Raw genomic sequence first — 14993 nt, forward strand, 5'->3', positions numbered from 1 at the left:
GCCAGCAGTGAGGAACATAGAAGAAAGGAATCCAAGTTGATTCTCTTGATTGAGTTTTAATTGCAGATGGCATTTATAGGGTTTGCAGTTGGAGGAGAAAGAAATCTGTTCATCTGTAGCATGATTACATTTGAAATAATTAATTGTCCATAAACTTCCTGCTACCTTTTTCAAAGTGGACTTGTTTTAAACATACTTCCCTCTCTGTAACAGGGGATGCTGTTCTCACTTTCCCTGATTTAGACTCATTGCTACTCCATTCCAATGGCTGCTGTTTAATGGGAAGAGCAGGTCCCCTTAAAACAGATGCTACCAGCTGATGTAAAGGTGAATTGTGTGATGGAGATGTGCGCTGATTTATGTGCTGGATGTCCCCAATATTCAATCTGGGAAAGTCACTCAGCAGCGAAATTAATGGTAACTATTTTAAAATTGCCTTTACCTTCTGTGGCATGTCCTGACATACTTAGGATAGCTGATATCACCTCATCACAGATGCCAGGAGTAGCATCGTAAGACACAGTATTCTGGTGTCAGGACAATGACTTTTTAGTTCATTTCGTACATACAAAATGTGCCTTCATGTAAATCTTTAAGTAACCCAGTTTCTTGATTAGGACGTGTTATTTGTATTTTTTGGTTTGTGCAGTAAGGCTGCAACAGGAATATCACCTTTAAGAAATCCACTGTATTATATTATTATTTTATACAACAGAGTTTGCTGTTATAATAATACACAGATCTTATAAGGGACTCTTACAAAAATTAGGTATTGTTACTTCCATTTTACAGAAGGGGAGATGAAGGCAAGGATCAGTAAGGTTCGGTTTTGAAAGTCATCTAACGATTCAGATCTGGGAATGGGACATGATTCCCATGCTCTTTACCAGCTACACTACCCGCATGGAAGAATAAACCAGTTTACATCTGAATTTAATCTCTGTATTTCACCTGAGGGGTGAGAAGTCTTTGAAGGACGACACCAATAGAGGATTGCACTGAAATGTCTCAAAGCAGACCATTGGTAAGAAGGGAAAGGAACGGCTGTTTCTTAACTTGCTGTGGAAGTGGGGCCAGTTTTGCTTGGTTAAAACTGAGTTAAAAATTAGTATTTCCAATTAATAAACCATAGAAATGAATAACAAAACAGTGCTCTCTGGTGATTTCTGATTTCTGCCTCTTTCATCATGCCTCCTTCTTGCAGTCTGCAGATTTTTTTTGTTGATAACGCAGAAGCCTGTGATTTTGGCAGGTTATGCGGAGTAGAGAAACTTGCAGTGTATGGGGAATTTGCAATTTCAGACAGGGAAAAAAACATAGATAACCGGCTATTTTGGTTACAGTGATTATCAGTGAAACATTTAACCTTGAGAGTATACAGTGCTAATCTGGGTTCAGTGTCTGTCAAAGACAAGGGGGAAGCGAAAACCTCTCCAATCTATTAAGCGCTCTGCATGCCTTAGAGAACAGTAGAGCACCAGGTGCATGTTTCACATTTTGAATAATTTTCCTGATAATTTTAAAGGTTATATAGAAAAGGGGTTGAAAACAATATCCCTCATTCTGAATCCCAGGTCAGCTGTTGGGGGTGAATTTTGTAGCTACTGAAGCCAAGCCTCTGGCTCAAGCCTGGCAGACTCATCACGAACAGCTCTGATTTCTGACGGGGGAGGGGGGGTGTCTCTGTTGTCCTGCCCCTCTCCCCGCACACGGATGACTGAGCGGCTTGGGAATCAATCCCTGACCCACGTGCAGTGCTGCAGTGGAAAATAAGCTCTCATTGATTTCGGTTTGCTGTAAAATCTGGCAAAATTCAGAGGTGGCACCTCCTCCACGGCTGAGCCATCTCCTCTTCTCAGTCAGAGCCCTTGGCCTAAATGAAATGGGTGGAACAGAAGATGAACCTGCGGAGAGTTTTGCATCCCTAATCTGGGAGTTAATGGTGTTTAACATGGCCACAAAAATACAGCTCTTATCTCTTCCCCCCCCCCCTTCCTCCCTTACAGGAGAGTAGATATCCTTTCTTTGTATTTTTTTTTAGAAGGATGCTGCAGCACTAGAAATATTGGTTCATGAATAATATCTCAGATTTTACAATTCATATGCAAAGCCAGAAGGGACTATTCCCATCGTTTTTTCTGATCCTTTGCTTCGCCAAGCCTAACTCTGAAGTTCTTTTCTGTCTTTTGACAGTGACTGTCTTTATTGCTGATACAGGCATTTTAACATTTATTTTCAACTTATGCAGAGGTTAGCAATATTACCCTGAAAGGAATTGCCTTGACCTACAACAAATCTGTCTTTTAAAAGTTTTACTATTGGATGCAGAATGCTACCAAAATGAATTGGGTTGGTTCCAGTTTGGTTGAAATCCAGTAGAAAACACTCTATTTCTCTAAAATTAGACAGGTAAAACATTGGGGTGTGTCTAGCAAAGAGAACAAACCACTAGTATAAATGTTATTTCCAGTAGCACTACAAACGGCAAGGGGGGGGGGGGGGGGGGGAGGAGAACAATTTCTTGATAAGGAATATTTCATTTTTCTTTAATCAGTTATGTTGTTTATTTAAAGAGCTGAGTGTTTGACATGTACCAGCAGATTAAATCACACTTTGTCTGAAAAAAAGGAGCTTCATTTTATAGATTGTTATTATAACTAGAAGTACAGAGGGATTCACTGATTTGCTTCACATGGTAGAGCACATCCGTGGCAAAGTCAAGATTTTGCCTCTCCTCTCCATCATTCATTTGTTCCCTCCCAGCAATTTCCCCCCAAAATCTGTCCACCCCAGCCATTTCCTCCTTTGAAAGAGCATTATTTTGGGTCTCTCCTCACCTGTCCCTGCCCACCACCAACGCTTTGCACCTGCTGCAGCACCACTCTGAGTCATTGCTCAAGGCAGCGTATAAAATCCTGTGTGTGGCCTGAGACCTTGTGGTGCCCCTGATGCTAGGCTGAAGGGGGAGGCAAGAGGAGAGGAAGCTGGTCTTATCTTTTAGAGCCAAGGTATGGGGCTTCTGAGCTGCTCTTTGGTGAAATGAGTGGATGTGTGTGTCAGGAGCTGATGGTGTAAAGGTTTTCTATTTCTGTTAGACTAGCTGTGGGGTTCCTGGTGGGATAAACAGGTGCGAGAAGGAAATCAGGAGTGGAATTGCTTACTTTTCTTTCACCCTGGTCAAATAGGTGCTTAAAATGAAGCAACAACAAAAAAGAAACTGAAATCAGCTCCTCCAATACATGTGCGGGGCACTATTTAAGAAGTCTGCCTCCTTTGCAGAGAGAGTATTAGGGGAAGGTGACCTCTACAGCCGAAAATACCGGAGGAGAATCTGTAATAGATGGAAAACTACTAACGGTGCTGTAGGCCTTGCTTTTGCACCTTCTTGTAAGCAAAGAGCGGGAGCCTGCCGGGCTGGGCTCCGATCCCGACTCGCGGGGTGCGGGGGCTGCGCCTCAGACTTGGCTCCTAAAACTTCCTTTTCGGCCAAGGAGTAAAGGTAAAACCCGGCTTGGGGAGGGGGGGGGCATCAGCCCCGCGGCGGGCAGGCGGGGGCCGGCCCCCAGGCGGGGCGGAGAGCACCCCCCCCCCCCCCTCCTCCCGTCGGGGCGGTGTCGGGGGCCGGGCCGGCTCCGCTCCGCCCGTGCGGCCGCGGGGCGCGGGGGGAGCGCGGCGCCGCGCCGAGGCACCGGGCGGAGGCGGCGGGAGGCAGGTGAGGCCGGGGCTGGGTGGGCTCCTCCGCTGCCCCCCGGGGGTGGGGGGTGTGTGTGTGGGGAGGACTAGCCCTCCCTAAGCCGAATTTACGCCGTGTTTATTCATTTTTATTGAATTTTTTTTGGTGGTGTTGGTAAGGATGCTTGGCTGCCCGCGGGGCAGCGCATCCTCGGCGCGGCTCTTTGTTCCCGGCGAGCGGGTTGGTCCCTGCAGCCCCGGGGGGATGGGGAGGGGGGGGGTAGGAGTCCCGATGGACCCCCTCGGAAAATCCTTGCGGGGGGGTGTGCGTGTGTGTGTGTGTGTGGTGGTTTCTTCTCCCGGCGGTGTGTGTGTGACCACCGCTGTCCCTCTGTCCTGCTGCGGGCCCGGGCTGGAGAAATCCCCGGGAGGTTGGTTGCACTTGATCCGTTGGCGTAGTGGGCGGCTGGAGGGGAAGGATGCACTTCTGGGTATTTAAGCTCACCTGTAAATACGACTAAGGAGGACAGGAGGCTGGATCTGTGCCCCGCAAGCGGGCGTGCTGGGTGTAATCAAGGCTTGAGCCATCCCCAATCCCATTCCCTTACCGACAAGCAGGTTCTACCCAAGCTGAGAGGGCCTGTCCAGGTGTATTTAGTCCGATCTTAAACCTTCACCTGCAGAGACTCATGATCCTCCAGGAGATCTACTGTGCGCTGTTGCTGTCTGCGTTAGGCGAGGCGCTGAAATTTCTGAGTGTTTTTTGCTGATGGGAATCTGAACGCTACCCCTCTGCTCCCAGTGAGTCTGGAGAGCAGCATTTCCACCCTTCTGGTGTTTGAAAACTGCTGCACCCTTTGGCCTCATTCTTACCCTCCCCCCTCACCCCCCCAATCTTTTTAATCCCTCAGGAATTTGGTAGACCTCTGATTTCTGTGGTGCAGGGGACCTGGCACAGGTCAGAAGCCATGAAAAACTGTGCGGCTCTTACTTGCAAATCTGCGTAGGGATTTCCATAGGTGGTCTGTGCTGTTCTGAACAAAGCAAGGGATCACTTAGTGGTTGGGGGAATAATGCCTAAAACATGTCATGTCTCTCGCTTCTCAAAGAACTACTGCTGGAACACCAGTGCTGGAAGTGGAGGTGATGTATTATGTATTAAGGTGCCTCACTAGGACTGGTAAGAAACTGTCCTTAAGGAATATTAATATCTCATTTGTTTGCTTGTAAGGATCTGTCCTCAAAGGTAGTGGAGGATGTGCCCCTCTGATGTGTCGCTGTGTCTACATAATCTTGCTCATCCGACTTGGGCTGTATTGGTGGCTGGTGTAGAGTTGTGTCACCGTTGGGATTTTGCTGAGAGCTGTTGGAGATAAACAGACCTCAACCCGTTAAGCTATCTGAAGTATGTGCTATAAGAACATCAGTTCTACAGTTCACTTGATTGAACTGTGCAAGGACACAATGTGAGATGAAATGAAGGCATTTCTCAGCCTGTGTGCGAAAGTAGGAGTTGGAGCTCTGCAGTGTATTATCTGCTGGCTTTTGTATTCAGCACGAGTAATAAGGCTTGGATAGCATACATTAGCACTCTGGTAACATAGCATTTGATTGCTGGCAGTTGCTTGACTTGTATGTTTTGGCTAAATCTTCACATAAAAAGATTTGCAGCGTTTTTGTCCATTTCCCTTATCAATCAGCAGATGAATTGCGGAGCCAAGCACATCCAGGACTGTTCAGCCAGTCAAAGCTGGCATAATCAAGCTTGTACTTGGAGGTGCGAAAAGCTGTGTTCTGCAAAGGCTAGACAGTGATTTGTCTGAAGCTGACCTGTTAATCTGCGCTCTCTGCTATATGATGCATGCAGCTACTTCAGCTTTGGAGTACAAGTGTCCTCTGTGTGGGAGAGGGGTTGTTAGAACAGGGTTATTAATTCAAGTAAGTTAAACTTGATGCTTTTTTCTGTTTCAGCAATTTGGGAAAAACACAGCCAGAACTTGCCAAAGTTCTGCCAAAGGCAGAAAATAACACCAAAGGGTTTTCCTGTGAGTTTTCTCTAAACAAACTGGCTGAGCAAAACTTATAAAAGCCATCCTGGGGAGTAGCTGCATACAACTGGGGCAGAGTTTCATCCTTTGCAGCATGTGTCCACAGATGGCTGGTCCATGTAAGGAACAGCTATTGAACGAGAGAAATCTGGTCTGCTCTGTGCTTGTCCCCTTCAAGCCTGCCCTGTTGGAGTGACCAGAACAAGTTGGGGTTCCTTCTGAGCTGGCTTTTGTCAGACTTTGCAGGAGATGACTCTTCAAACAGGTCTCAAATTCACAGAGGGGGTTAACGGTTTGATAGCTTGTGCTAATGGTATGGAGCAAGGAAGCAGCCTGGTTCAGAAAGATCCAGGTGAGTCTGCAAGACTGCTTCAGGTGGTGACCAATTTGTCTTTATTGCCCCTCAGCCTGGGGACTTGTCCACAGTAGTAGATGGTTCTTATTCTGATGGGCAGCTTCTGGAGATGCCTGGTTTTGGCACTTGCTTTTTGTCTAGCAGTCCTTTGTGCTTCTTTCCAGCCTACCAGGTGTTAAAAGAAAACTTACAGTGGTTTTTTTTCCATGCTAAAGATAAAGCTCCTTGGTTGCCTGCAGTTGTGCTGCCTTTGCAGCTAGGGGAACTGCATCTCTTGGGATTTGTTGTTATTAAGTGCAGGGGAAGTAGCTGGTGTTGTCTCTCGCCCTCTGTGTGTGCTTCCTATTTGAAGCAAGGATTAATTTTCCACTGAGAGCTTGGCCAGTGCTTGGCAGCTGTCCTCCAGGGCTTCAGCTTGGAGAATGCCAGGTGGAATCTGGGGACAAGGAGCTCCTGTGGCATGAAATACTGAGTTAGTCTACAGCTTCAAGCTAGTAACGAAAGAGCTTAAGCTCACTACAGAGGAGGTGCTTGGTCAGAGCAGCATGTTCCAGCTTGCTTTTATCGCTTGGCTAAGGCTGTAGAGCAGACTGACTATAAAAATAACCAGATGGGAGGATAAATGTATAGCCCAATGCAGCTTGAGTAACAAACTGCTCTGCAGCCAGCTACCTGCTAAAACCTGTATCACTTTTGCATTAAGTGGAAGTGCTACAGCAAGGTGTTAAACTCTGTTTAAGAAGATAGCCAGGTCACTGCTGTTCATACACTGTCTAATCCAGCCTCTTCCTAAAGCTAAGTAGATCTTAAGCTCTGACTAATCTTCTTTGAAGCATGAGCTTGTCCCATTATCCCACAGCAAGCTCCATGCCACTATCTCCAGCTTTCGTTGAATGTAGAGGTCTAGGTTAGCTTAGATCTAGTTGTTGTGGATTTCCTGAGCAAATAACTCTCCAACGTTATTTTTACACTTTACAAATGTAGGACTGTGGCCAACAGTGCTTCTTCTCAGACTGGAGGAGACAGTATGAGGCTGCCCAAAGTACCCTGGGAACTCCTGTATTGGGCTAGTACTGACTGCCCATGTTATCTACTAGCCAGAAGGAGGAAAGGCTCTTAATACTTTTTTTAATGTTTTAATTAATGGATATCTAAAAGCCAGCATCGTAGGGAGCAGCTTTCCCTCTTATTCACTGTCATTCCTGATCCTAGTAAAGACGGAATAAGCTTGTTGGGAAGAAAGAGATTAATGTTTCAGTACTTCTTCTAACCACCTCCTGAATGTCTTAGGCTCTTTTCAGAGACTAGAGCTGGAAACCTACAAATGTACATACATATGTGCATATACATATGCATAATGTATATGACTGCAAGAGAAATGCTATGGCTGTCTTTCAAGTGCAGCTGGAGTTCTGTTTAGGTTTAACCACTGCTAAAGCTACTTGCATAGCCTAAAAAGACTCCTGACTTATAGAGAAACTGTATTTGGATCCAAACCGTTCTTTATTTAAAAAAAAAAAACCCTTGATGTTTCAGTATGTCTGATCTTAAGTGGCACTGCTAAAGGGGTTTGAGGTGACCATAATTTATATTCATCAGCATGGCAAGGCAACTGTGTGTCATTGGGCACTAACAATTAACTTGCATAATATACTCTTAGTGTTTAATTACAAAAGCGCATAAAGGATTAGCCTGGAGAAGTAGCTGGATACTGTCACTTTTCAACTGTTTCTTTGGCAGAGAGGATAGAGGAGATAGATGAGTGGCCACCTGTCCTGCAGAGGAAGAAGATGCTAAAAAATAAAGTGAAAGGTATCTCTGCTAGTGAACAGCTTCTTGGTGGCTTCGGTTTGTCCCTGAGCACCTGGTGCATGTGTGTGGCCTGTGACGGGGATTTATTCCAGCAGCTCAAATGGCTGAGGGCCAGGACTGCAGAGAGAGTGGAAAAAGTGACTTGGTGTGCCCTGAAGGCTCAACCAGATAATAGAGCCTGTGGTAGTTGCCTCTAAGCTGGTAATGCTGAGGTTGTCTTCTGTGCTGCAGCCAGCTCTGCAGATCATAAGGGTCTTCAACTAGAGAAGTCTTTTTCTCCTGTGTGGCTTAAGAGGTATGTTTTTACAATGGAAATACACATAGCTGTGTGTGACATAATGAACCTTTCTGTCTTGGTTGTGTTTAGCTGACTGGACACATACAATAATGATTTTCAAAAGGAGACAAACATACATAAGCAGCAGGACACAGAGGGCCTTTGAGTTAGATGGACGAATACAAATGTGGTGTTACCAAAATCCCTCTTTCCGTAGCAGCAGTTACCTCTTGCACAGCCATCACCTGGGTGCATGAGAAGGGATGGAGGAGTGATACACCCTTGTGTAACAAAGCAGTGCCAGGCAGCTTGCTGCTGCGCTGTGTGTGTACAAATGCAAGTAGTATTTATCTACATACTGTTTGAATGGGGAAATGAGGAGTCTAGCAAGCTGGGGGATGACTGATGCCCAGGAGCAAGGCTGCAGAGGGTGATCTTTGCTTTTCTTTGGAAGACTGAGGGGTGGTTCTGACAACCCCAACCTCTTTCCTTACTAACATTCATTAGTCACAGAATCAGAATCGCAGAATTCTCAGAGTCCTGTGGCTTGAAGGTAAGAGCAGTTCACTTGTGAAACTGAAAACATACCAGTGAAAGCAAGTGAAGCTGTTGATGGTTGGTGGCTTCTTGCAGTAGGGTTTGACTGTGTCAGTGACAAGCTGCCTCCTGGAACTGTGGGGAGGACCTTGCCAGATCTGTGTGATGAAGGGCTGTTTGCTGTGTGCATGAGACTTGTGTGACCAACTGTCCTGCATGTGATGAGTGGGGCCTTGGATGGGATGGTCTTCTGCTGTGGAGTGATGGTGCAGCAAGCCCAGGCCTGGGAGACACCTGCCTGGAGGGAGGTGGCTGGGAGCAGGCTGCTGTGAGGTCCTCCATCTGTCCAGCAGCCTGGGCTGTGTTACTGGAGGCAGCGGAGCCTGCCAAGGGCAGGCTGTCAGCTGGCTGGATCACCGACGGGCTCCTGGTTCAGCACGCTCTTGGAAACTCTCAAAGTACACAATGATTATATACATGAAACTTTCTGGAAGTGCCTCCATGGTGCAGTGCAGCATAAACACTGTGCTAATGCAGCAGTGCTGCTGTCTGGGCTGTGGCCTTTCTGGGGGGCCAAGGAGCTCAGAGGACATGACACTAATACAGCCCTAAAGCCTCCTGTGTTGTACCCTGAAGACCCACCTTGTTCTCTGTGCAAGTTCTTGTGTTTCCTTTTGTGTCAATGCACAGCACAGGGCTTGCCATAACAGGCCTGAGACTTCAGACTGGCCCTGACAAGCATCAGTCCTGGGCTTGGTAAAGGACAAACAGGTTGATCCTCACCATATGCTTGCAAGTCTGATGCCTGCTGGGTAGAGCATATCACTTTACCAGTGGAGTGAGAGCTTGACAAGGTCTGTCTTGGGCTTCAGATCAAGGTTTGGTTTTGTCTGGTATGAGACTTCAGATTGGGTAGGCTAGGAACAGTAAAGTAGATAAAGGGATACGTTGCTTGGGGTGTATAGGAGGGATCTGCTCAGAACTGACTGTAGACTAGCATGCCTGGAACTTGTCACCCAGTTATTTAAGGCCCTGGGTCAATAGATGTGTATGGGTATGTGTAATCTTGGTTCATTTTTCCCTTTCTAGGTCTTGCACTCCGGACTTGTCAGCCTTGCAGGCTTCTGGGCACATCACTTCTCAGCTATGAGTAGATCAGTAGGATTTAACATCTGTGTGGTCACTTGCAGCATCCTGCTCTTGTCCTCCAGTCCACCATGCCTTGCATCTCAGCCACTGGAGGAGAGTGACATCACAAAGGTCCAGTATGGCCCCTGGGCAGGGAATGGTGTAGAAGATGAAAGAACAAGCATGATGAACTTAAAAAATAACCTGGGCCCTTCTGAGCAGACGGTCTCTGAAGAGCCATGTGGGGTGTCAGCAAAGCCATCTGAGATACCCTTAAATGAAGCTTTCACTGCAGAAGGAGAAACGCTGCCTGTAAGCCCAAGCCATGTCATCCCAGACAGCCAGGGCCTGGGTGCTCACACCTCTGCTGCAGCAGTGGCTGCCGGAGAAGAGGAGGAGCTTGGTCCCACGAAGTCAGAGCTGGATGAGGATGATGCATTCAAGGCCATGCTGACCACAGCTGTGACCACACTGAACCCTGCTGTCCAGGAGGAGTCTGTTGGTGGCCCCATTAGTGAGACCACCACGGAGGGTGGTGTTGAAGTAGAGCACAGCTCTGCCAGCCTCTCAACAAGCCCTCTTTTTGGGACAACTGAGGATGAGGAGGAGGCAGGGAGCAACTCGCACCCCTCAGCTGCACCCCAGCTCACGCTGTACCCCAGCTCTCCCAGCTGGGAAACAGCAAGTGACCACCTTGTCATCCCAACTCCCCAGGCTCTTGGAACAACCTCTGAGGTGGGAACACCAAGAGCCCACACAGGGAGCCCTCTGAAGTTCCTGGCTGTGCAAGCATCTATGGCTCCAAAACATCCCCCTGTGGTGACTGAGGCCTCCCCCCGCCTGGAAGCAGGGACGGGTGTTGGGCAAGGAGAGCTGCCTGCCACGGCTGGCACTGTCACCATCCACCCTATGGACACTGTGCCACCTGACTGGGATGACACAAAACTGGGGGACATGAGTCAAGGGGGAAGCACATCTCATGAGGAGGTAACAAAGGACCTGGGGGCAACAGAACCATCCCAGACCCCACAGGGAGGTGTGAGGGAGGAGGAGGATGTAACGAGAGTGCCACCATCCCCGGTGTCCCCTCCACCAACTCCTGAGCTTGCCAACGAGGCCAACTGCACAGTGCCAGTGCAAGGGGAGGAGTTGCCAGCAGCTTCCACAGGCAGCAGTGATGCTCCCCACACTGCGAACCTGATGGATGTAGACACGGCTGATCTCAACTCGCTGGAAAATGTAAATGCAGTCACAGCAGAGGAGGGGAAAAGCATCCTGCTGTCACAGTCAGAGGCTGCTGTGGTGACAGATACACAGTCTGATCTCTCTCCTACTTTGGAAAGCTCATGGAAAGGTAAAACTTGTCTGTTATGGACACTTGCCTCTAAGTGTAGGTTTAGGAGGGCTGTTCTTGGGAATCTGTGCTTCCTTTCAGGGAGATAAAGTGGAGGAAGGTGTGATCTTGATACCTGCAATAGAGGTAGGACACCTTTTCACTGTCTGCCCACCCCCCAGAAAGGCTTTTAGACCTTTGTGGGGGGGTAACAGCCTAAGCAGGTAATTCAGATCCATATAGTACTGCCTGGCCTTGGCTGTCCTGTACACAATGTTCCTGCATAGAGGTAGGCACAGCCTGTTGTGTGGTGCCCTGTCCTGACTGTTAGGTGAAACAGCTGTATTGAGCTGCCTCTTCTGCTCCTCAGGCTGAGAGAGTGATTGTAATAGCAAACAGGAAAGCTGAGACTGGGAAAACTATGGCAGCTGAACCTGGGGTTGGAGGGTGTACTTGAGTCTGGAGGTCTGTAGAGAATTGAGTCTCGGCAGCAGAGACTTGGTGCTAGTACTTAAAAAAATTCTTTTGTTAATGTTCTGCGTGTGATGTACTACCAAAGCAGGGGCTTCAGTCTTGGCACTCACATAGCAGTTGTGGGTGACAGCTGTAGTCTGGTTGTAGGCATCTTGCCTTGACTAGACCTATGTAAATCTGCTCTGAATAACCCTGTCTCATGTCTCTCCTGGGACTAGGGAAGGAGTCCAGCCTCTGACCCACTGGATAAACACTTTATTTCCCCCAAGTGTCCCTTTGATATGGAGCACCTTTGGGTCCTCACACTAGCTCACTCTTAAACCCTGCAAAGTGGGGGAATAATTCCAGGGGGGTTAAATTAATTAGCATCTGGGATCACTTGGCTCTCAACTGCTGGCTATGGGAACTTGCAGTCAGTGCAGAAGATGCAGAGGCAATGGATGGCTGTGAACACTTCCTAAATCTAGGAATAGGTGAGCTGTACTGGTAGCTTGTGAGTAACTAACATCTTCTGTGACTGAGGATATTCAGATCAAAATTTCTGTCCAGAGCTCTGTGCTGTTCTTGAACAAAAGCTCCTGGTGCTGTCTCCCCACCCTAGAATGAAGCTGTGGCCGGGCTCTGCCCAGTGTTTGTGCCAACTCCAACTGTTACCAGCAGGTGCAAATCTTCCTCCTAGACAGCCTGCCACAGGCTGATGGTGTCATCCTGTGCTGTACTTACCTGCAGAGATGTCACCTTCAGCCTAGTGACAATGTTTCTACTCCGTGTTTATAATACAGGGAGAATGCTAAAAAGTTCTGGTCAGGTGTTGGGCAATAAGATGTTCCTAGGCTGATGAGGAGCATGAGCTGGGGTTTAGGACTCCGGTTTAATTTCTGGGCATCTTTGATCTTCTTTCTTAGGCTACAGAGGCAAAAGGACAACTTCCCTTCACTGCACCCAAAAGATCTAGCTTTTGCTGTAAAAGAAAAGCTAATTGTATGCTGGTGCTGAAACCTGACTGATTAATTCCTAGATTAATTTATAAGCACTTGACTTGTCAGCAGGTTCCCTTTCTGCTGTTTCCCAGATGTTGGGGAAACACTATCAGTAAGACTTGTGCAACAAAAATAAACCCTTCTCTAAAGCTGAAGTCTTGTAGCCATGAGAGCTGGTCACTAAAAGCACTGCTCTGGCAGCATCACTTGCTTTGAATGGTATTTCACACTATAGCCCTGCAGTGCTGTGCTCCCGTGGCATTGCTCCCCAGTGGGTCCATGTGTCCCTAAAGGGGCAATTAAGGAAATAAGGACTGATTCTGCTGCTTTCATTCCTGTTATGCATGCTCTTACCTCTGTCTTTATGCTGCACTGCCCTGATGATACTTGGCTGGATGTGCACTGTGGCTCTGAAAATGCATGGAGTTATATTTCTTCAAATATCTGCTCTGTTGCTGTCAGCTGTCCCGTGAGTTGGCACTAACACATGTTCTTGTTGTAGGTGTTACTCAGGAGGTGACTACACTTGTCCAGGAGGCTGATGCTGCTCTGTCAGTTGTGACACTGGTGCCTGGTGCTACCCAGGGAACAGGACCTGTGAGCCTTCCGCAGGAAAACAGTGGGGAGGACACCCAGATGCCAACTGCTCCTAGTGCCACGCAGATGCTGGTGGCAGCTGGTGCTTCCTCTATGGCGAACGCTCCAGATGTAGAAGGTAGGGTTCTGCTTCAAGGACTGGGTTCTGCTCCACACGAGATGAGATGGTGCATCTGAAACCAATACCAGTGCTTGGACACCAAAGTCTTAGTGCACAGCATCGGTATTCTAAGTGACCTGTTTTCTAGCCTTCTGCAGGCTGCCCCTAGCCCAGAGCTGCCACTGCTTTCTGCCCATGTTACCAGACCCACAATGTTGAAATATGCCAGAATATGTTTTTGCCTCAAATAACAGTGGAGTAGAGACTTTAAAAAACCATCACCCCCAAACAAACAATCGTCATGTCTGTCCTAGCTAGCTTTTAACCTTAGACATTTAAGCCAGTTTTTATTTGTGGAGGGAGAGCTCTTCTGGAGCCCAAGGCAGTAGCAGATTGCTGATGCTCAGTCTGAAGGCTGAAAATGTTTTATCAGGGTAACATGGGAGCAGTAGCGGGGGGTAGACACCCTCTTGCAAGAGTCTGGGGAGCCCTTGAGTGTGGAAGCCTGCATTGATAGTTACTTCCATGGAGGAATGGTGAGTTCTTCTCAGGTTGATGTGGCTCATGCAGAAATGCTGCGCAGCTGCTACCTGCTGGCTTGATGTCACCTTGGCAGGGATGTGTAGGAGTCTGTCTTCTTGACAGGAGTGTAGCAAGGGTTCCCTTAGCACAATGCTGACTTTTAGCTTGAGTATGTTTCTGTAGTAGTAGGTACCACTGTAATAAAACTGCTGCTGGGCAGCTTTTCTGGTAATTCTTATATTGCCAGGCATCAAAAGGAAAAACCTATTTGCATTGTACCTCTTAAATTAAGGTTCCTTTGTAGGGGAGAGAAGGCTCTTCGGGCAGTTTCCACTAATTAATTTGCTTCTGGGATTTAATTATAAATTCAACTAATTTTTAACTTTGCAATAAACAATTAGATCTGTCACTTGGTTCAGATCTCAACCAGTGTCTCGGTGCTCTGATCTTGCCATGGGGTGGTGACTAGCAGTCCTCAAAGCAGTGGAAGTAAAACCTAGCTGAGTTCTCATTAAGGTGAACCTTCTGTGCTGGCTGTCCTGGAGGAGAAGCTTTCATTACAGCAGTCACACATCTTGAAAGAGGCAAGAGTTTAATAACTACTTCCGCTCAGAGTGAAATTTTCATTAAGGAGTTTGTTCTTAAATGGTGGATTTTTAATATTATTGTGCCAAACTACTGCTTTCCTGTCTTCTGTAGATCTCTCAGATGTGGTCCTGGTCACCAGTGAGAAGGCTGTTCCAGCTCCTGGTGGGTTGTCTGCTACCCAGTCTGGACAGACAGAGGAGCCATCCAGCAGAACTGTGGTCTTGGTAACTCCAGCATCAGTGGCATCTTCTGTTAGGAGGACAGCTCTTCCATCTGTGAGGAGGATCAGTACAGCTGTGACCTATGGGCTGGACCGCCTGGAGTCAGAAGGTACTGCTGATACCAAGGATAAGAGGCAGGCAGTTTCATGTGGAGTGGCACACTTGCCTTGACACTGAGTCCCCAATTTGTCTGTTTGGCACACAGCTATGTGCATATGTTATTGTACCTAATAAAGTTGTTGAACAACCTGTCCCCCTTTGGGAGGTACAGGAAGCAAGCAATGAGCAGTGTCATGGAGGATGCCTGAAATTCAAGCGGCTGTGGTGGAAGGGATGGGGTTTTCCCTTG

General features: G+C 47.6%; 1 protein-coding gene across 5 annotated transcripts in view; it reads left to right on the plus strand.

The window, feature by feature from the left end:
• The first annotated feature begins 3655 nt into the window (after positions 1 to 3655).
• Positions 3656 to 14993, plus strand: part of ARMH4 (armadillo like helical domain containing 4) — a 71544-nt gene continuing 60206 nt past the window's right edge. For 3 of the 5 annotated variants that reach the window (XM_074821028.1, XM_074821029.1, XM_074821030.1), the window contains exons 1-4: positions 4747 to 4815; positions 9791 to 11183; positions 13119 to 13331; positions 14535 to 14753. In XM_074821028.1, the coding sequence (XP_074677129.1) occupies positions 4762 to 4815; positions 9791 to 11183; positions 13119 to 13331; positions 14535 to 14753 (1879 nt within the window). In that variant the 5' untranslated portion in view covers positions 4747 to 4761. Of the gene's footprint in view, positions 3713 to 4746; positions 4816 to 7853; positions 7888 to 9790; positions 11184 to 13118; positions 13332 to 14534; positions 14754 to 14993 lie in introns of those variants that run through there. The other 2 variants (XM_074821031.1, XM_074821032.1) reach the window with 2 other exon arrangements.

Source organism: Strix aluco, chromosome 4 (genome assembly GCF_031877795.1).
Source record: "Strix aluco isolate bStrAlu1 chromosome 4, bStrAlu1.hap1, whole genome shotgun sequence".
Lineage (NCBI taxonomy): Eukaryota > Metazoa > Chordata > Aves > Strigiformes > Strigidae > Strix > Strix aluco.